The sequence below is a fragment of the Plecotus auritus genome (assembly GCF_963455305.1).
Source record: "Plecotus auritus genome assembly, chromosome: X".
Taxonomy (NCBI): Eukaryota; Metazoa; Chordata; class Mammalia; order Chiroptera; family Vespertilionidae; genus Plecotus; species Plecotus auritus.
In genome coordinates, this window is record NC_137784.1 from 50,654,078 (window position 1) to 50,675,780 (window position 21,703).

At 44.5% G+C, this 21,703-nt stretch overlaps 1 protein-coding gene across 2 annotated transcripts in view; it reads left to right on the plus strand.

Annotated features, from left to right (window-relative positions):
- Positions 1-18,864: 18,864 nt before the first annotated feature.
- AR (androgen receptor) overlaps positions 18,865-21,703 on the plus strand; it is a gene marked incomplete at its 3' end in the record, with an annotated part of 299,234 nt that continues 296,395 nt past the window's right edge. For both annotated transcript variants that reach the window (XM_080652861.1, XM_080652862.1), the window contains exon 1: positions 18,865-20,521. In XM_080652861.1, the coding sequence (XP_080508987.1) occupies positions 18,996-20,521 (1,526 nt within the window). In that variant the 5' untranslated portion in view covers positions 18,865-18,995. The remainder of the gene's footprint in view (positions 20,522-21,703) is intronic.

Genomic DNA, 21,703 nt, shown 5'->3' on the forward strand with positions numbered 1-21,703 from the left:
CCTCTGTATCTATCTTTTTGTTCATCAGGTTATAATGTTTTTTAATTCCCATAAATTAATGAGATCATGCGGTATTTTTCTTTCATTGCCTGACTTATTTCACTTAACATAATGCTCTGCAAGTCCATCCATGCTGCTGCAAATGGTAAGGATTCCTTCTTTTTCATAGAAGCATAGTATTCCATTGTGTAGATGTACCATAGTATTCTAATCCACTCATCTGTTGATCGGCATTTAGGCTGTTTCCAAATCTTAGCTATAATGAATTGTGCTGCTATGAACATAGGGGTGCATATATCCTTTCGGACTGGTGTTTCCAGTTTCTTGGGATATATTCCTAGAAATGGGATTACTGGGTCAAATGGGAGTTCCATTTTTAGTTTTTTGAGGAAACTCCATACTGTTCTCCACAGTGGCTGCACCAGACTGCATTCCCACCAGCAGTGCATGAGGGTTCCTTTTTCTCTGCATCCTCGCCAGCACTTGTTATTTGTTGATTTGTTGATGGTAGCCATTCTGACAGGTGTGAGATGGTACAGCATTGTAGATTTGATTTGCACCTCTCAGATAATTAGTGACTTTGAGCATGTTTTCATAAGTATCTTGGCCTTCCTTATGTCCTCTTTGGAAAAGTATCTATTTAGGTCCGTTGCCCACTTTTTTGATTGGGTTATTTATCTACCTTTTGTTAAATTGTATAAGTTCCCTGTAAATGTTGGAGATTAAACCCTTATCAGAGTTAACATTGGCAAATATGTTCTCCCATGCAGTGGTTTTTCTTGTTGTTTTGTTGATGGTTTCTTTTGATGTGCAGAAGCTTTTTATTTTGATATAGTCCCATTTGTTTATTTTCTCTTTAGTTTCCATTACCCTAGTAGCAATATCAGTGAATAAATTGCTTTGGCATATGTCCGAGATTTTGCTGCCTGTGTATTCCTCTAATATTTTTATGGTTTCCCATCTTACATTTAAGTCCTTTATCCATTTTGAGTTTATTTTTGTGTATGGTGTAAGTTGGTGGTCCAGTTTCATTTTTTTGCATGTATCTGTCCAATTTTCCCAGTACCATTTATTGAAGAGACTGTCTTGACTCCATTGTATGCTCTTGCCTCCTTTGTCAAATATTAATTGAGCATAGTGTTTTGGGTTGATTTCTGGGTTCTCTATTCTATTCCATTGGTCTATATGTCTGTTCTTATGCCAGTACCAGGCAGGTTTGAGAACAGTGGCTTTGTAATATAGCTTGATATCTGGTATTGAGATCCCCCCCCCATCGTTGATCTTCTTTCTTAGGATTGCTGCAGCTATTTGAGGTCTTTTTTTATTCCAGATGAATTTTTGGAGAGTTCTTTCTAGGTCTGTGAAATATGCCGTTGGTATTTTAATGGAGAGTGCATTGAATCCATAGATTGCTTTGGGTAGTATGGACATTTTAATGATGTTGATTCTACCAACCCATGAACACGGTATGCTCTTCCATCTATTTGTCTTCCTCTATATTTTTTTTAATGTCCTGTAGTTTTCTGAGTAGAAGTCTTTTACCTCCTTAGTTAATTTTATTCCTAGGTATCTTAATTTTTTTGGTGCGATGGTAAATGGGATTGTTTTCTTAGTCTCTATTTCTGTAAGTTCACTATCGGTGTCTAGAAATGCCATAGATTTCTTGGCATTAATTTTGTATCCTGCTACATTGCCAAATTCATTTATTAAGCCTAATAATTTTTGATGGAGTCTTTAGGGTTTTCTATGTACAGTATCATGTCATCTGCAAATAATAACAATTTTATTTCTTCTTTTCCAATTTGAATGCCCTTTATTTCTTCTTCTTGTCTGATTTCTGTGGCTAGCACTTCCAGTACTATGTTGAACAGGAGTGGTATAAGCGGGCATCCCTGTCTTGTTCCTGTTCTTAGTGGAACTGGTTTTAGTTTTTGCCCATTGAGTATGATGCTGGCTGTAGGTTTGTTATATAAGGCTTTTATTATGTTGAAGTATGATCCCTCTATTCCCACTTTGCTGAGCGTTTTTATCAGAAAAGTGTGTTGGATTTTGTCAAATGCCTTCTCTGCATCAATTGATATGATTACGTGATTTTTGTCTCTCACTTTGTTTACGTGATGTATCATATTTATTGATTTTAAGATATTGTACCAGCCTTGCATCCCTGGAATAAATCCCATTTGCTCATGGTGTATGATCTTTCTAATGTAATGCTGGATCCGGCTTGCTAGAATTTTGTTGAGGATTTTAGCATCTATGTTCATGAGGGATATTGGCTTGTAATTCTCTTTCTTTGTGGTTTCTTTATCTGGTTTTGGGATTAGGGTAATGCTGGTTTCATAGAAAGAGTTTGGAAGTATGCCTTCCTCTTGAATTTTTTGGAATAGTTTGAAAAGGATTGTTTTAGTTCTTCTTTGTATGTTTGCTAAAACTCCCCTGTGAAGCCATCTGTTCCAGGGTTTTGTTTGCTGAAAGCTTTTTGATTACTGTTTAAATTTCATCAGTAGTTATTGGCCTATTCAAGCTTTTTGAATCTTCCTGATTGAGTTTTGGAAGCTTGTATTTTTCTAGGAATGTGTCCATTTCGTCGAGGTTGTCCAGTTTGTTGGAGTAGAGTTGTTCATAGTATTTTTTTATAATCCTTTGTACATCTGTGGGGTCAGTTGTTACATCACCTCTTTCATTTCTGATTTTATTTGGGCCCTCTCTCTTTGTTCCTTGGTGAGCCTGGCCAGAAGTTCATTAATCTCATTTATCTTTTCAAAGAACCAGATCTTGGTTTCATTGATTTTATACATTGTTTTTTTGGTCTCTATGTTATTTATTTCTGCTCTGACCTTTATTATCTCCTTCGTTCTGGTTACTGTGGGCTTTTCTTGTTGCTCTCTCTCAATTTTTTTAAGTTGCAAGATTAGATTATTTATTCCCATTTTTTCTTGTTTTTTTTTCAGGTAAGCCTGTAGAGCTACGAACTTCCCTTTCAGGACCCTTTCACTGTGTCCCATAGATTTTGGATTGTTTTGTTTTCATTGTCATTTGTTTCCAGGATGCTTTTAATTTCTTCTTTGATCTCTTTGGTAACCCAATCATTGTTTAATAGCATGCTATTTATCCTCCAAGTGTTTGATTTTTTTTCATTCTTTTTTTGTAGTTGATTTCTAGTTTTATGCCATTATCTTCTGAGAAGATGCTTGATATGATTTCTATCTTCTTGAATTTGAAGAGACTTTGCCTGTGTCCTAATATGTGGTCTATCTTTTAAAATGTTCCATGTGCACTGGAAAAGAATGTATATTCTGTAGCTTTGGGGTGAAATGTTCTGAAGATGTCAATTAAGTCCATCTGATCTAGTGAGTCATTTAGGATTGCTGTTTCTTTGCTGATTTTTTTGTTTAGAAGATTTATCCAGTGGTGTCAGTGTGGTATTAATGTCCCCTACTATGACTGTATTGCTATCTATATCTCCCTTGGTATCTTCCAGAAGTTGTTTTATGTATTTGGGTGCTCCTGTATTGGGTGCATATATGTTTACCAGAGTTATATCTTCTTGTTGAATTGCTCCCTTTAGTATTATGTAGTGGCCTTCCTTATCTATTGTTATGTCCTTCACTTTGAGGTCTATTTTATCAGATATAAGTATCGCAACCCCAACTTTTTTCTCCTTTCCATTTACCTGTAAAATGTTTTTCCATCCCTTCACTCTCAGTCTGTGTGAATCCTTTGTTCTGAGGTGGGTCTCTTGCAGACAGCAAATATATGGGTCATGTTTTTTTATCCATTCAGCTACCTGTGTCTTTTGATTGGTGCATTTAATCCATTTATGTTTAATTTTATTATTGATATGTACTTGTTTGTTGTCATTTTTGTTCTTACTGTTTGTGGTTCTTCTTGTCTTTCTCTTTCTTCTTTTTACAGCAGTCCCTTTAGCATTTCTTGCATTGCTGGCTTGGTAGTAATAAACTCTCTTACCTCTTTTTTGTCTGTGAAGCTCCTGATTCCACCTTTGATTTTGAATGATAGCCTTGCTGGGTATAGTATTCTTGGATTCAGTCCCTTGCTTTGTATCACTTTGTATATGTCATTCCACCCCTTCTGGCCTGGTGTGTTTCTGTTGAGAAAGCAGTTGATATTCTAGTGGGAGATCCCTTGTAGGTAACTTTCTGTCTCTCTCTGGCAGCCTTTAAGATTCTTACTTTGTCGTTGGTTTTTGCCAATTTAATTATGATGTGTCTTGGTGTCAGTCTTTTGGGGTTCATCTTGTTTGGGACTCTATGTACTTCTTGGACTTGCATAGTTTTTTTCTTGCCAGTATCAGGGAAGTTTTCTGTCATTATTTCTTCAAACAGGTTTTTCATTTCTTGCTTCTCTTCCTCTCCTTCTGGTACCCCTATTATGTGAATGTTGTTTCATTTTGTGTTGTCCCAAAGCTCCCTTAGGCTCTCCTCTTGCTTTTTAAGTCTTCTTTCCAGTTGCTGCTGTGTTTGTGTGTTTTTTCCCTACCTTGTCTTTAATTCGCTGATGTAGTCCTCAGCCTCTTCTAGTCTACTGTTTAAGCCTTCCATTTTCTTTATTGTAGCTATGCTATTGTTCATCTCTTCTTGTTTCCTTTTCATGTTGGTGACATTCTCATTCAGCTCCTTGTAATTCTCATTGAATTGTGTGTATTTGTCATTGAGTTGTGTGTATTTGTCATTGAGTTGTGTGTATTTGTCATCCAGCCATTTAAACATCCTTATAACCATTACTCTGAATTATTTCTCTGATATGCTGCTAGCCTCAATTTCATTTAACTACTTTTCTGGTGATTCCTCTTTTCCGTTCCTTTGGGGATTGCTTTTTTGTCTTCTCATGTTTTGCTGTAACGTTTTAATTGTAGGTCCAATTGGTTTGATACCCAGGTTCTTTTGGAGATGGTACTACTGGTTTGATCTCTCAGGTCTCCTGGGCTTGGTAATCTAGTTTAGCTCCCTACTTGAGCTATTTGGGTTCTCTTGATGTAGGCCTGTGAGCTGGAAAGGTACAACTGTGGTGTCTAGAAGTCATCAGCTGTGGAGGGGGGTGTCCCAATTTTTGCTGTCTTGCACCCTTGATTGGAATTGCACATGCCCAGGGTGGACTCACAGTAGCACCCAGGAACTGTCTGTTGGGGTGATGGGTCTCAGGAGGCCTGCGCTCTGGAAAGGCATGACTTTGGTGTCCAGAGTTCTGTAGTTGTGGGGTGGGAAGACTCAGCTTTTACTGCTGCACCTGTGGTGGATAGGCATACTCTCCCAGTGGCAGCTCACAGGGGCACCTGCAGTGCATTTGCCAGTGAGGGGCACTGAAGCACTCTGAAAGACCCTGGGACTGAAGCCGCATGATTGAGGTATCTGTGGGCAGGTATCCAGGATGAGTGAATTCAGAATTTCTACTGCCAGGGGGAGTGCGCCCCTGTTTGTCCAAGATCACACCCAGCAAGGACTCACAGCAGCTCCCACAAGCACCCTGTGGATAGATGGGCTCAGGGTTCCTGCCTGTTGGAAATGCACTCTGGGACTGTGGTGGTGCATTTTCCGGCTTAGAGCTCTGACACACTTTGAGGGTCCCTGGCGCTGAAGTTAGGCAGCTCTGGGGTGTCTGTGGGCAGTTATTCAGGAAGAAGGAATTCAGAATTTCTACTACAGGGCTGAGTGCCCTTGTCTGTACAGAATCACACCCAGCAGGGGTTCCCAGTCCCTCCCAGGCCCTGCCTACGGAGTGGTGTGCCCTGGATGCTTGCACGCTGGAAATGCACGAATGTGGTGTCTGGAGTTCTGCTGCTGAAGAGGGGGAAGAGGCACCTACTGCTGCAGGAATGGTGCACCTTTGGAGGTGGAGGTCCCAGGGTCTGAGCGTCTGCAGCTGGGGTAGCAGGATTTGGGCTTGAGTGGCTGCTGGGTCATGGCAGTGTCTAAGTCCTGTCTGGGTGGTGGTGCTGATGAGTTCCTAGAAAAGGCTGCTGTCTCCTTCAAGATGGCATGGGTTCCGTGCCCGAGTCCTGCAGTCCAGGGAGTGCCCACAATGGAAGTAATCTCTCCTTGTCCAAGAGAGCCTGGTCTGCCAGCCCCTGCTGCTCGGTATTTAACTGTCCCTTACTCACTCACACACACACCACACACATTCACACACTCTCCTTTCATACCCTCACACACTCACTTCCTCTCCCTCACCTCCATCCTGCCAGTCGCCATATTTTTCCTCCGTTACTCTCTGACAATTGATTATTAACAAAGCTCTAAAACCAAGTAAGAGAAGAAAGGATAGTCTCTTCAACAAATGGTTCTGAAACAATAGGTCATTTGTACACAAATGAAAGAGATATCCATATACAAAATAACTCAAAATGACTCATAGATCCAAATGTAAAACGGAAATTACACAACTGACAGGAAAAAAAAAATACAGGCTTTTAAAACACAGTTTGTGATTTGGGGTTAGAAAAATATTATTTTTATACCTGACACAATCCATAAATGAAAAAATTAAAAAATTGGACTTCAATTAGAATTAAGATTTTTCTGTCCTTTACTGGTAAAGTCAAACTAAAAACTGTGAGAAATATTGGTGTAGCATATTTTTTATTGTATACTTGTATCCAAAATATATAAATAACTAAAAACTCCCTGTTAAATACAAGCAGTGCACTTAAAAAAAAAAGCCAATTCAAAAGAATATATGCAACCATATGTTCATAGCAGCATTATTTACAATAGCCAAGATCTGGAAACAGCCCAAGTGCCCACCAGCAAATGAGTAGATAAAAAAGCTCTAGTACATTTACACAATGGAAGACTACATGGCCATAAAAAAGAAAGAAATCCTACATTTCACAACAACATGGATGGACTTAAAGGGTATTATGCTAAGTGAATAAGCCAGTTAGAGAAAGACAAATATGATCGATCTCACTTATATGCAGAATATACTGAACAAAATAAACTGATGAACAAAATAGAAACAGAGGCATGGATACACGGAACAGATTGAGAGCCATCAGAGGGGAGAGGGGGGTACTGGATGAAAGAAGGTAAAGGGATCAGCCAAAGAACATATATCCATAACCTATAGACATAGACTACAGTGTGTTGATGGATGAAGGGAAAGGAGAGCTAGGGCTGGGAGGTGGGCAAAGGGTAGGGGGCAATGGGAACATATGTAATAGTGTCAACAATAAAAGTAAAGTTGGAAAAAAAACCACATGAACAAAAAACACAAATAAAAATATTTTCTATTTTGAAGAATAAAGCTTTGGCCCTGGGTGGTGTGGTTAGTTCTTTCCATATACAGAAAGGTTGCGGGTTCGATTCTCAGTCAGAGCACATACCTAGGAAGCAGGTTAAATCTCCTGTCAAGGCAAATACAAGTACAGAAGGCAACCAACTGATGTTCTGTCTCATATAGATATTTCTCTCTTTCTCTATCTTTCTCTCTCCCTTCTTCTCTAAACTCAATAAGCATATCTTGGGGGGGATTTAAGAAAAGAAAGAGTAAATAAAGCTTTAAGAAACAAACAATAAATAAAATAAAATTATGGCAATAATTATGCAGTCTAAAGAATAAAATGTAGGTCAAGTTTTTTTTTAAAATATATTTTTATTGATATTTTACAGAGAGGAATGGAGAGGGATAGAGAGCTGGAAACATCGATGAGAGAGAAACATCGATCAGCTGCCTCTGCACACCTCCCATTGGGGTTGTGCCCGCAACCAAGGTACATGCCCTTGACCAAAATCTAACCGGGGACCCTTCAGTCTGCAGGCCGACGCTCTATCCACTGAGCCAAACCGGTTTTGGCACATGTAGGTCAAGTTTTGAGCAAAGTCTTTGTCCAAGAAAACATACAAATGACAAATAATCACATGAAAAATACTCTACATCATTATTCATTGGATAAATGCAAATTAAATTTAAATGCCAATACCACTAAATTTAGAAAGACTGATCAGATTCCTGGTCAGTGAAGCTCAGTTGGCTGGGCACCGTCCTATGTGCCAAAAGGTTGTCAGTGCGATTCCCAGTCAGGGCACGTGTCTGAGTTGTCTGCTAGGTCCTCAGTCTGGGGTGTGTAGGGGGCAGCTGTTTGATGTCTCTCTCTCTTAACAATGTTCTCTCTCTCTCTCTCTCTCTCTCTCTCTCTCTCTCTCTCTCTCCTTCCTCTCCCTTTCCCTCTCCCTCTCCCTTGCTGCAATGAGGTATCACCTCACACGTGTCAGAATGGCTGTCATTAATAAATCAACAAACAGCAAGTGTTAATCATGACGTGGAGAAAAGGGAACCCTTGTGCACTGTTGTAAGGAATGCAGATTGGGGCAGCCACTTGGAAAACAGTATAGAATTTCCTCAAAAGATTAAAAAATGGAACTGCCTTATGACTTTATTACATTTCTGGGACTATATTGGAAGAAACCTGAAACACTAATTCAAAAGAATATATGCACCCCTATCTTCATTGCTGCAATATTTACAATAGCCAAGATCTGGAAGCAGCACAAGTGCCCATCAGTAGATGAGTGAATAAAGAAAGCTGTGGTACATTTACACAATGGAATAGTACTCGTATGTAAAAAAGAAGAAAATCTTTTGTGACAGTATGGATGGAACTAAAGAGTACTATGCTAAGTCAAACAAGCCAGTCAGAGAAAGACAAATATCACAGGATATCACTTATGTGTGGAATCTAATAAATAAAATAAACTAACAAACAAAATAGAAACAAACCCATAGATACAGAGAACAGACTGGCAGCTGTAAGAGGGAGGAGAAGAGTTGCAGGGCTTGGAGAAAAAGGTGAAGAAGGGATTAAGCAACAACAACAATAAAAAACTAATATACACAGACATCAGTATGGTGATTTCCAGAGGGAAAATGGGTTGGGGGAGGTGGTAGAGGACAAAATGGGGATGAATGGTGGTGGAAAGAGACTTGATTTTGGGTGGGAGTGCCAGATGCAGTATGCAAATGATGTGTTATAGAATTGTATACTTGAAACCTTTATGGTTTTATTAAGCAACTAGGGACCCAGTGCACGAATTTGTGCACCTTGAAAGGAACTGTGGGCCAAGAGGCTGCGGTAGGCACAGGGGTGGGTCTCGGCCCATCCTCCACACCCCCACCCAGTCCCTCCCTCTGCAGCCCCTGGTCCCCTGTCTGTTGGCAGCCCTGCTCCCACCTCTGACAATCCCACTGGCTGAAGGCACCAGCCCTGCTCACACCCGCTGATGGCTTGGAGCAATTGGGGCCAGTGCCAGCATCGGATGTGAGTGGTGTCTGCTGCCCTTATTGCCCCCCAGGAGCAGGGGGAGGTGGAGAAATCCTCAGGGGTGATCAGGGCCAGCAGCTACCACTTGCACCCACTGATGGCGCTGAGCAATCAGGAGCTGGCAGCGGGTGCGAGTGGGGCTGGCACTGGCAGTGCGTGTGAGTGGTGGCTCCAGCACTGGCAGCAGGTTTGAGCGGGTCTGGTGCCAGCAGCAGGTGCGAGTGCCAGGCAGGACTGAAGCACACAGGAGCAAATAATTTTCAGTAACCACCAGAGGCTCACCCCAATGATAGCGACCGGTGCCCCACCTTGGTCTGGTGCCCCTGCTCACCTGCTCCACCATCACGCCACGGCTGATGCCTGCCATGTTCCATCCATGCCCCCTGGTAGTTAGCTCAGGTCATAGCTACCAGTTGTTTGGTTGTTCCAGTTGTTCTGCCGTTCAGTCTATTTGTATATTGTCCCTTTATTATATAGGATGTCACCAAAAATTCAATAAAATATAAAAATTAAAAATAAAATTATTGACCATATGAAGTGTTGGTGAGGATGTGTAGGAACTACTGATGTGAATGCTAAATAGTACAGTCACTTTGGAGGACAATTTGGCAGTTTCTTAAAAAAGTAAATATACACTTACTCTGTGACCCACGCATTACACTACTAAATACATAGTCAAGAAAAATGAAAGCATATGTCCATACACAAATGTTTGTATAAATGATGTATAAATGTTCATAGCAGTTTTATTTGAAATAGCCCCAAACTTTAAAGAACACAAATTCCATTAATAAGCAAATGGATAATCAAACTGTGGTACATTCATACAACAGAATACTACTTAGCATTAAAAAAGAACAAGCTACCGATACACGTAAACGCTTGCATGGATATCAACATGAGTGAAAGATGACTGACAAAAAAATAGTGATGATTCCATTGATATGAAACTTCAGAAAATGAAAACTAATCTATAGTGACAAAAAGCAGATGGATGATTCCTAGAAGGGGGGTGTAGGGAGGGGTAGAGAAAAGAAATAAAAAGGGAAAAATACTTTTGGAGTGAGGGATATTTTCACTTTCTTTATGGGGTGATGGTTTTATAAGTGTATTCTTATGGCAAAAGTTATTGATTGTACAACTTTAAATATGTGTATTTTCTTGTATCTCAAAAATACTTTAATAAGGTTGTTTTTTTCAAAATCTCTCTGGAATAGAAAGTCCAGAAATAGACCCACATGAATATATTCATGTGATCATTGACAGATAATCAAAGGTAATACAATGTAGCAAAGACAGTCTTTCCAAAAAATGGTGCTAGAAAAACTGGACATCACATGCAAAAAAAAAAAAGTAATATAGACACAGACCTTACATCCATCACAAAAAGTAACTCAAAATAGATCCAGACCTAAATGTAAAATACAAAACTGTAAAACTCCTAGAAGACAACATAGGAGCAAACCTAGATGACCTTGGGTGTGGTGATGATATTTTAGATACAACACCAAAGGCCTGATCCATGAAAGAAATAATTAATAAACTGGACTTCATTAAAATTAAAAACTTATGCTCTGAAAAATACAATGCCAAGAGAATGAGAAGACAAGCCACAGACTGGGAGAAAATATCCACAAAAGACACATCAGTAAAAAACTGTTATCCAAAATATTCTAAGAACTCTTAAAACTCAACAATAATAAAATGAACAGCTTGATTAAAAAATGGGTCAAAGATTGTAACAGACACTTCACCAAAGAAGATAATCAGATATCAAAAGTATATGAAAAGATGTTTTACATTATATGTCATCAAGGAAATGCAAATTTTTAAAAAATGAGATACCACTACCAGAATGGCCCATATCTGGAACACTGACTCCACCAAATGCTGATGAGGATGTGAGCAACAGAAATTCTCATTCATTGCTTGTGGGAAAGCCAAACGCTACAGTCACTTGAAAGACAGTTTTTTTTACAAAAATAAACTTGCTATACAATACAGCAATTATGCTTCTTGATATTTTAACACAAAGAAGTTAAAAACTTGTGTCAATACAAAAACCTTCATACGATGTTTATAGCAATCTTTTTCATAATTGCCCAAATTTATAAGCAACCAGGATGTCCATACGTAGATGAGTGGATAAATAAATTGTGGTACATCCAGAAAATAAAGTACTATACAGAGTTGAAAAATTAGCTATCAAGGCATGAAAAGACATAGAGGAAACTTAACTGTATATTAGTAAGTGGATGAAGCCAATCTGGAAGGTTACATATTGTATGATTCCAACTATAGGGTATTCTGAAAAAGATAAAACTATGGGGACTGTAAAAAGATTAGTGATTGCCAGGGGTGTGGGGGATAAATACGCAGAGCACAGAAGATTTTTTTGGGCAGTGGACATACTTGGTACGATGCCATAATGATGGATACATGTCTTATACATCTGTCCAAACATATAGGATGTATATCACCAAGAGAATCACTAATGTAAACAATGGACTTTGGGTATTATGATGCATCAGTATAGGTTCATCAGTTGTTACAAATGCACTGCTCTGGTAGCAGATGCTGATAATGGGGAAAGTTATTTATGTGTGGGTAGTAGGTACTAGTATATGGGAAATCTTTGTGCCTTCCATTCAGTTTTATTATAAGCCTTAAATTACTCTAAAAATTGTCTTCATTTTTAAAAATCCCTGTCTTCTCAATGCAGAGCTGACTCTAGGAAAGTAAGAATGGAAGAGGGAGACCATTTACAGTGGTCCAGGTGAGAAGGGACAGTGCCTTGAACTAGGTTGACAGTACCAGAGATGATAGAAATGGACAGGTTTGTGAGATATATAGGAAATAAAACCCACAGGACTTGGAGAATGTCCACCATTTTCAAATTGTCAGTTCATCGTCGCTTTACAGAGGAAGGAGCTAGGGAAAATTCCATTAGCAAAGACCCCTTGAAATTGCAGAGAAAGCCCATGGCAAAAACTTACTCTCAACTGCAATGTTCTGAAAAGACATCACTGGTTACTTACTTGCTAAAAATAAATGCAAAGAAGAAGAATGGCGGATGGGGTAGGAGGTGGGCTAGAAGGGGTCAATGGGGAAAAAGGGGACATATGTAATACTTTCAATAATAAAGATTTAAAAAAGAAAAAAGAAGGAAAGAAAGAGAAGGTGGTATGTACAAGTACATCCTATATAATAAAGAGGTAATATGTAAATTGACCGTCACACATGTGGTCACAAGATGGCTGCCCCCATGTGGTCACAAGATGGCCACCATAAGATGGCCGGCAGGGGAAGGCAGTTGGGGCAGCCAGGCCGGCAGGGCAGGGCAGTTGGGGGCCACCAGGACTATAGGGGAGGGAGACCAGTTGGGGGGGGCATGGCCTGCAGGGGAGGGCAGTTAGGGGAGACCAGGCTGGCAGGGGAGGGCAGTTGGGGGGGACCAGGCCTGAAGCAGAGGGCAGTTAGGGGTGACCGGCCAGCAGGGGAGGGCAGTTGGTGGTGAACAGGCTGGCAGGGGAGGGAAGTTGGGGGAAATTGGGCTGGCAGGGGAGCAGTTAGGCATTGATCAGGCTAGCAGGGGAGTGGTTACGGGGTGATCAGGCTAGCAAGCAGAAGTGTTTAGGGGCAATCAGGCAGGCAGGGAGGTGAGTGGTTGGGAGCCAGCAGCCTGGATTGTGAGAGAGATGTCCGACTGCCCGTTTAGGCCTGATCCCTGGTATCTGGCCTAAACCAGCAGTCGGAGATCCCCTGAGAGGTCCCAGATTGGAGAGAGTGCAGTCTGGGCTGAGGGACACACCCTCCAGTGCACAAATGTCATGCAGCAGGCCTCCAGTCCTATATAATAGAAGGGTAATATGCAAATTGACCCTAACTGTGGAATGACCAGAATGACAGCTCGACCAGTCACTGTGAGGTGCACTGACCACCTGTTGGTCCCTTCCCCCACCTGACAGGCTCCCATCTCCAGATGGCGAATGTGGAACCAGGGTTGGGTGGCAGGGTACGCAGGTGGCACCAGGCCAAGGCCACTGCCCCACCGGACACCCCACACACAGAGGGCGACCTGCGGCAGGGCAGGTCCAGTGAGCAGGTGGGAACAGCTGACCTCTCGGTCCCTCCCCCTGACCAGCAGGCTCCCATCGCCCAATGGCTAACCGGAAACCAGGGGTGGGAGGGGCAGGGCCGGCTGCCGGCAGCAAGGAAAGTTGGCCCTGATCACAGGCCAGGCCTAGGGACTGTACCTGTGCACGAATTTCATGTGCCGGGCCTCTAGTAATCCTATATAATAAAAGAGTAATATGCAAATCAACCATCACTCTGCTACACCCACAAGCCACGCCCACCAGCCACACCCACCAGCCAATCATGAGTGAATATGCAAATAAACCCAACCCAGATGGCTATGGCCACAGAGAGCAGGAGGGAGGCTTGGGTTTCCCCGGCAATGGAGGAAGCCAAGCTTTCTGCCTGCCCTTGCCAGCCTAGGCCTCCACTCAAGGCTACAAAGTTTCAATGATAGAAGATACATAAACCCAAACAGAAATGGCAGCAGCCACAGAGCTGGAAAGAGCAGGAGGCTAGGGTTGCCCCCCGGTGATGGAGGAAGCCAAGCTTTCCGCACACCCTGGCTGGCCCAGGCCTCTGCTTAAGGCTACAAAGTTTCAATTATAGAAGATACATAAATCCCCCCCAAAATGGCTGCCACCACGGAGCAAGCAGAAGGCTTGGCTCCGCTCCAGGCTACAAAGTTTCAATTATAGAAGATAAATAAACCCCAGATACCAGGGCCTCCGCTTGGGTTGCCAGGAGGCGTGGCCAGACTTCAAACCACCACAGGCCCCTCGCCCAGGCTGCCCCATGCCCCAAGGGAACCCCCATCCTGATTAGGGACACCCTTCAGGGCAAACCAGCTGGCCCCCACCTGTGCACCAGGCCTCTATCCTATCTAATAAAAGAGTAATATGCAGATTGACCATCACTCCAAGACACAAGATGGCTGCCCCCATGTGGTCAAAGATCCTGCCCCCATGTGGACACAAGATGGCCAGCAAGGGAGGGCAGTTGGAAGGGACCAGGCCTGCAAGGGAGGGCAGTTGTGGGTGATCAGGCCAGCAGGGGAGGGCAGTTGGGAGGGACAAGGCCTGCAAGGGAGGGCAGTTGGGGGCTATCAAGCCTGCAGGGGAGGGCAGTTAGGGGTGACCAGGCCTGCAGGGGAGGGCCGTTGGGGGTGACCAGGCCTGCAGGGAAAGGCAGTTGGGAGGGACCCAGGCCTGCAGGGGAGAACAGTTGGGGGGGACCAGGCCTGCAGGGGAGGGCAGTTAGGGACAAACAGGCTGGCAGGGGAGTGGTTAGGGGGTGATCAGGCTGGCAGGCAGAAGCGGTTAGGGGCAATCAGGAAGGCAGGCAGGTGAGCAGTTGGGAGCTAGCAGTCTTGGATTGTGAGAGGGATGTCCGACTGCCCGTTTAGGCCCGATCCCACCCTAAACGGGCAGTCGGACATCCCTCAAGGTGTCCCAGATTGGAGAGGGTGCAGGCTGGGCTGAGGAACACCCCCTCCCCCCGTGCACAAATTTTGTGCACCGGGCCTCTAGTTTACATAATAGTCTTCTTACATAATAGTCTTCAGATTTAAGATTGGAGATCACAGTTCTAAGTTCAAAATCAAGTATATGTACCTATTATGTTCACAGTAATTAGTCTTTCCTGTCCATGATCTAAATGTTGATAGCATCACCTTTATAAATTAAAATATAACAAAGTGATCCTTCAGATATGTATGTTTTCTTGTTTAGAAAATTGTTCCATATACATGATCTTCTTTAATTATCACATCAGTCTTTTGAGAATATTACTAGAGGCCTTGTGCACAAAAATTCATGCACTGGTGCGGGGGCGTACTGCAGCCCAACCTGGGCCATCTTGCAGTCTCAGATCCCTTGGGGGATGTCTACCTGCCAGCATAGGCCCACTGCCCGGGGGATTGGGCCTAAGCTGACAGTCAGATATCCCTCTGGCAGCCCTGGAGCCTTCTGGGGAGTGGGCCTAAGCTGTTAGTCAGACATCCTTAGCGCTGCCGAGGCACGGGGGAGAGGTTCCCGCCACTGCCACTGTGCAGGCCAGCCCTGAGCCAGCTTCTGGCTGAACGATACTCCCCCTGTAGAAGCACACTGACCACCAGGGGGAAGCTCCTGCATTGAGCGTCTGCCCCCTGGTGGTCAGTGCATGTCATAGCACCTGGTTGTTCCACCATTAGGGTCAATTTGCATATTAACCTTTTATTATATAGGATTGGCCACTATTTTCTGATGAGAAAAGTGTGAAAACTATTTTCCTACTGTGGAAGCAACATGAACTTTGGAATAATTCAAATTATTCCAAATGGGTTTGAATGTCTTTTGGCTGTCATTTATTCAATGGGCAAATATTCAGAGTATTATTTCTCACCTTTTTCCAGGTTTCTTTGCTTGTAACTACCCTCCTCACCTCTGTCCATTGGTCATTTTACTGCCATTACCAATCCCTTTCATGCCTATCTTATAATAGGTGTAAACAAGAAGAAAACTCAAGTTAGTCACAGCATTCTAAATTTCGAAGTGTTAGAAAAACCATATGGTGCAGCCTCTACCTCTCCTTTCTCCCCATTTCACAGAGCAAGAAACTGAAGCTGAGTGAGATTAAGATTAGTTTTTAGTCTGTACATAGGCAGTTCTCATGGCTTTGAGACCTATGCTATTTCCATTCTACTTTCCTGCCAGCCCAGCTGACTCAATTACTTCTGAGCAACCTTAGTTTAAAGCTTTGGTGGAACTAGAGGTTCCACCTATTATAATAGGTTTTCAAAGCATCTGCATTTCAATGACATATTCCTGTTTCCCATTACAATAGGGAATTGAGAATTAGTCTTGTTACAATCTGATATTTCCATGAATAGGCTGCTTCTTTACCATAAGGAGTGATTTGTGAGATTCCTCACCAAGAAAGGGGGATCTATTTGGGATAGGTCCAGGTAAGGTTGAGACCATTAAAATCCCAGGGGAAAAATTTTCACCTCCTCATATGAAAAGCTCTGAGGCTTTTGGGTTCTTTAAAGTTCAGTTATAGCCCTTTCCCAAATGCCCTTGATATTGATTAGTCTAGCTAAAATATCAATGAGATGGAAGACTAGTTTAGGTTCTACTAATGTGGAAGATAGAACAAATTGTGTCCTTACTCCAATGTTTTCATCTGGAAACTAGAGCTGATCATGCCCATTTTCCTCTGCCTTTAGGATTAAGTTACCTCCTTTGGTCAGGGTAAGTAAATGCGTATGATGCTTGGCTATGAACAATATAAATATTTTGTAGACACCTGTAAAAAGTAGAAGAGGGCCTAATTAAAATTTCCACAAGCCTGGGACAGACAGAACCAGCCCAGATCCCAAGATTTAAGGAATGTAAAAGCTAGGGAAGCACAGGACCCCTGTTGACAGAAAGGGAACCTCCTTCCCTATAGGTCTACTCTTCCATTGCTCTACTATTTCATTCCCACCTGCCTCTCCATCATTATACAGGGACTATGAGCAGTTGCAGTATCCCTTGCCAACCTTCACTCCTGGCTGTCCATCAAGAGGAAGAAAGTAAGTCATATATGTAGGTTCTAGTCTTTGAGTAGTGCAGTTTGCAAGCTTAAAATATACAAAGACAAATTGGAAAAGGGAGTGCCTGTATATAAGCAAACATCTGCAAAATCCTGGACAAAACTGAGGTCCTTGTGCATGTGACATATGTTTCTGGTGTTTGTGTGTTTACCTGCTTATCTGGGTTATTTTGCCTTTACACATCTGGATAGGTGAGAAGTGTGTTGTTAGAGGCAATTCTAGACAGAGAAAAGGGAGGAAAAGAGGGTAGAGATGACCTCTGGTTTCCAGGCAGAGGGTTCCTAGAGCAACTGGTACCATGCTCTGAAGCCCAATCTACCCCTATGGAGAAATCTGAAAGGTTTCAACAGGTATCTGCTGGATTGGCCATAACTTGTTTTCAGTTTGCAGAAGACCCTCAAGTCAGCACTTCAAGGTGAATATAATCCCTAGTTTAAGGAGCTGATACTCCTATTGCCCCTCCCACATGCTTACAGTTATCAGTTTTGAGAATGGATTTAGGAACCAAATCTGGTAAATGTTGCCCCCTGGGAGTTCTGCTAACCTTATCCTCAAAATAAAGCTCCAGGTGAACACTTCAGGCCTGGCACCTAAAACCTGGTCTGGGAAAGCAGGAGATTTTTCAGGACGCTAGGGTCTTCCTGGGCTAGAGCGATTCTCTCCTGCCTTCCCCCACGCTGCCCCAGCACTAGTTTCTCCCAAACCGCTCAGCATTAGTGGGCGGGGAGGAGAGGGGAGGGGAGAAAAGGAAAGGGGAGGGGAGAAAAGGGAAGAGGAGGGGAGTGAAAAGGGAGGTGGGAAGGCTTGGAGGCAGGCCTGGCGGGGGCGGGACCAGATTCGCAAACTGTTGCTTTGCTCTCTATGTCCCAGCGCCCCTCTGAGATCCCAGGGAGCCAACGTGCTGAGAGAGCCAGAGGGTCCCGAGGAAGCCTGGAGGCAGAGGAGGCAGCAGAGGGAAAGTGACCAAGATAGCCGCTCCAGTGAGGGACAGGAACCGAAGGGACGCCCCACATCAGCCCTGGTTGGGCTCTGGAGACAGCCAACGCCTCTTGCTGCGCCGCGGCTTCCAAGCAGCCTCCTGGAGCTACCCTTTCCTCTTTGGTGAAGTTTTTAAAAGCTGCTAGAGATTCGAAGGAAGCGAGCAAAGTACGGGGTAGGGCTGACGGTTGCCTTTGTCTTCCTCCTTTCCACCCCTTCGCCCTGTCCTGGGTCTCCTCTCTTGCTGCTGCTTCTGCCCGCTCCCCTCTGCCCGCTCCCCCACTTCGGTTGGCCCAGCCCGGCCAGCCCGAGTTTGCAGAGAGGTAACTCCCTTTGGCTGTGAGCAGACGAGCTAGCTCTGCGTTGCAAAGAGGGCTCTGGGGAGTCAGGCAATTTCAGAGACGCTACTGCACTGCACCGAGGACCTGGCTACTTAGGCGGCACTCGGGGTGAGCCCCCATTTTCCCCCAACATCCTCTCCACCTCGCCCTGCATGCCCTACCCTCCCATCCAGTTTTCAGGACCAAAGATCAAATGATGAAAAGGCAATCAGGTCTTCAGTAGCCCAAAACAAAAACAAACAAACAAACAAAAAACACTCAAACCTGAACAAAACCAAAGCGAGGGGTGGGGGACACACTCTGGCCCCTATTTGCACCTGCTTCAGTGGATATTGAATCTGGAAGACGAGAGTTTCTCTCTCTCTCTCTCTCTCTCTCTCTCTCTCTCTCTCTCTCTCTCTCTCTCTCTTGCTCTCGCTCGCGCTCTCGCGCTCTCGCTCTCTCGCTCTCGCTCTCTCCTTTTCTTTCAAGATTTGAGCATCTTTTGAATCTATCTTCCAAGTATTCAAGAATAGACTGTAAGCCTAGCAGGGCAGACCTTGTCCAACTCGTGTTTTCACTGCACAAGACTTTGAAGCTGTCAGAGAGATTTTGTGTGGTCATTCCTGCAAGTTTCTTTCCCAGGAGCTTCCTGCAGGTGGGCAGCTAGCTGCAGTGACTACCGCATCACAGCCTGTTGAACTCTTCTCAGCAGGAAAAGGGGAAACGGCATAAAGGAATCAGGTGGAAGATTCAACCAAGCTCAAGGATGGAGGTGCAGTTAGGGCTGGGGAGACTCTACCCACGGCCACCGTCTAAGACCTATCGAGGGGCTTTCCAGAACCTGTTCCAGAGCGTGCGCGAAGTGATCCAGACTCCGGGCTTCCGGCACCTTGAGGCTGCGAGTGTAACACCTCCAGGGGCCCAGTTGCAGCAGCAGCAGACCAGTCCCCAGCAGCAGCAGCAGCAGCAGGGCGAGGATGGATCTCCCCAAGCCCAGAGCAGAGGTCCTCCAAGCTACCTGGCCCTGGAGGAGGAACAGCAGCCTTCACAACAGCAGTCAGCCCTGGCGGGCCACCCGGAGAGCAGCTGCATCCCGGAGCCTGGAGTCCCCTCAGCTGCAGGCAAGGGGCTGCAGCGGCAGCCGCCAGCACCTCCAGAGGAGGATGACTCAGCTGCCCCATCCACGTTGTCCCTGCTGGGCCCCACTTTCCCATGCTTAAGCAGCTGCTCCACCGATCTTAAAGACATCCTGAGTGAGGCCGGCACCATGCAACTTCTTCAGCAGCAGCAGCAGCAGCAGCAGCAGCAGCAGGAAGTGATATCTGAAGGCAGAAGCAGTGGGAGAGCTAGGGAAGCCGCTGGGGCTCCAACCTCCTCCAAGGACAGTTACCTAGGGGACAGTTCTACCATCTCGGACAGCGCCAAGGAGTTGTGTAAGGCAGTGTCCGTATCCATGGGCTTGGGTGTGGAGGCATTGGAGCATCTGAGTCCTGGGGAACAGCTTCGAGGGGATTGCATGTATGCTTCCCTATTGGGAGGTCCACCCTCTGTGCGTCCCACTCCTTGCGCCCAGCTGGCAGAATGCAAAGGTTCTCTGCTGGATGACTGCCCAGGCAAGGGCACTGAAGAGACTTCTGAGTATTCCCCTTTCAAGGCAGTTTACCCCAAAGGGCTGGAAAGCGAGAATCTGGGCTGCTCTGGCAGCGGTGAAACAGGAGTCACTGGAACACTTGAGCTGCCATCCACCCTGTCTCTCTACAAGTCTGGAGCACTGGAAGAGGCAACAACTTATCAGAGTCGCGAATACTACAACTTTCCAATAACCCTGGCTGGGCCGCCGCCTCCTCCGCCTGCTCCCCATCCTCAAGCCCGCATCAAGCTGGAGAACTCCCTGGACTATGGCAGTGCCTGGGCAGCCGCTGCAGCAGCGCAGTGCCGCTATGGGGATCTGGCGAGCCTGCACGGCGGGGGTGCAGCGGGACCCAGCTCAGGCTCACCCTCAGCCGCTACCTCCTCTTCCTGGCACACTCTCTTCACAGCAGAAGAAAGCCAGTTGTATGGGCCCTGTGGTGGAGGTGGTGGCGGCAGCACAGGAGAGGCAGGCGCTGTAGCCCCCTATGGCTACTCTCGGCCACCTCAGGGGCTATCAGGCCAGGAAGGCGAATTCCCCCCATCTGATGTGTGGTATCCTGGCGGCATGGTGAGCAGAGTTCCCTATTCAAGTCCTAGTTGTGTCAAAAGCGAGATGAGCCCCTGGATGGAGAGCTACTCTGGATCTTATGGGAACATGCGGTAAGTTTCTCCGTTTAGTCTTTCAGCCTTGAGTCAGTATGCGTTCTGAGGTATATATTCTCCTCCCCACGTCAACATTTTGCCACTGAGAGAGCCCCAGAAGATTCCAAAGAGAGGGCTGCCCTAAATGGGGAGCTTTACCTGGACTCTAGGCCTACCTAAGATTTTACCTTAGTGCGCTGAGCCCCCACTGTGAGCCCCAATCACTGCCTTTAAGAGCCTGGGTGCTGGTTCCTGCCCTTCCAAATTCCATAACAATTATCTACTCCCAGCCTCCTAAAATCCTTGCTGCCTCCCCTGGGCTCCAAACTTAAATCCAGTTGCAAGGGCCACCACCAGAAATAAAGCCCTAAACCCTCCACTAATTTTTTTTCCTCCACTCCCCCAAATCTGTGAACATGGACAAAATATGGGCAGTTTCTCCTCTTAGAGCCTGTTGCAGTTTGCCCTCCAGCCTGTTGTGGTCCTGGCAGGTGGACTGGTCCAAGCTTTTTTCAGCCCACCTCCTTCAAAGACATAAAATGGAGTGTGAGGTTAGGGGGAACAAGATGGTCTCTGAGTTCTAAAAACTCTATGAAGAAGGGGTGAATTTCCTCCCCTGGCAACAATTAAGGACATGCCCTAGGACTGGAGGTCAGCACAGAGAATCCAACTAGACAGGATTAGAGAGCAGGCAAAGGTAGAGGAAAACCAAGACAACTTTCTTAGTGAACACAGGGCAGGATTTGCCCTCACAGGTTAACTATGTTGGAAGTAGCTGCTTGTTTTTTGTTTGTTTGTTTGTTTGTTTGTTTGTTTGTTTTTCTTGTGGAGATTATAACAGACCCACAGTCCTCTACTTCAGGTTTGCATCAGATCTATAAAGAGGAGAATGTTCTTTTAGAAAATAATTTAACCACACTTGAGTCTGATTTATAAAAGTGTTGGAAAAAGTTGTAAAGGATTTCCTGCTATTTCAGTGTGCTCAGAAATCTGCTTTTAGGCTCTTCAACATATTCCTTCATTTTAAGAACATTTTCAAACATGAGCTGTTACCTCTAACAAACTGAATAAGAACTGTTAGGGACCTATGAGTTATAATTTTGTCCAAAAGTTTTAATTAGAAAATAAGAAAAGTGGCAGTCGATTTCATCTTGCTTATATAAATTCTTCTTTACCGAAGTTATCTTCTTGCAGACTATG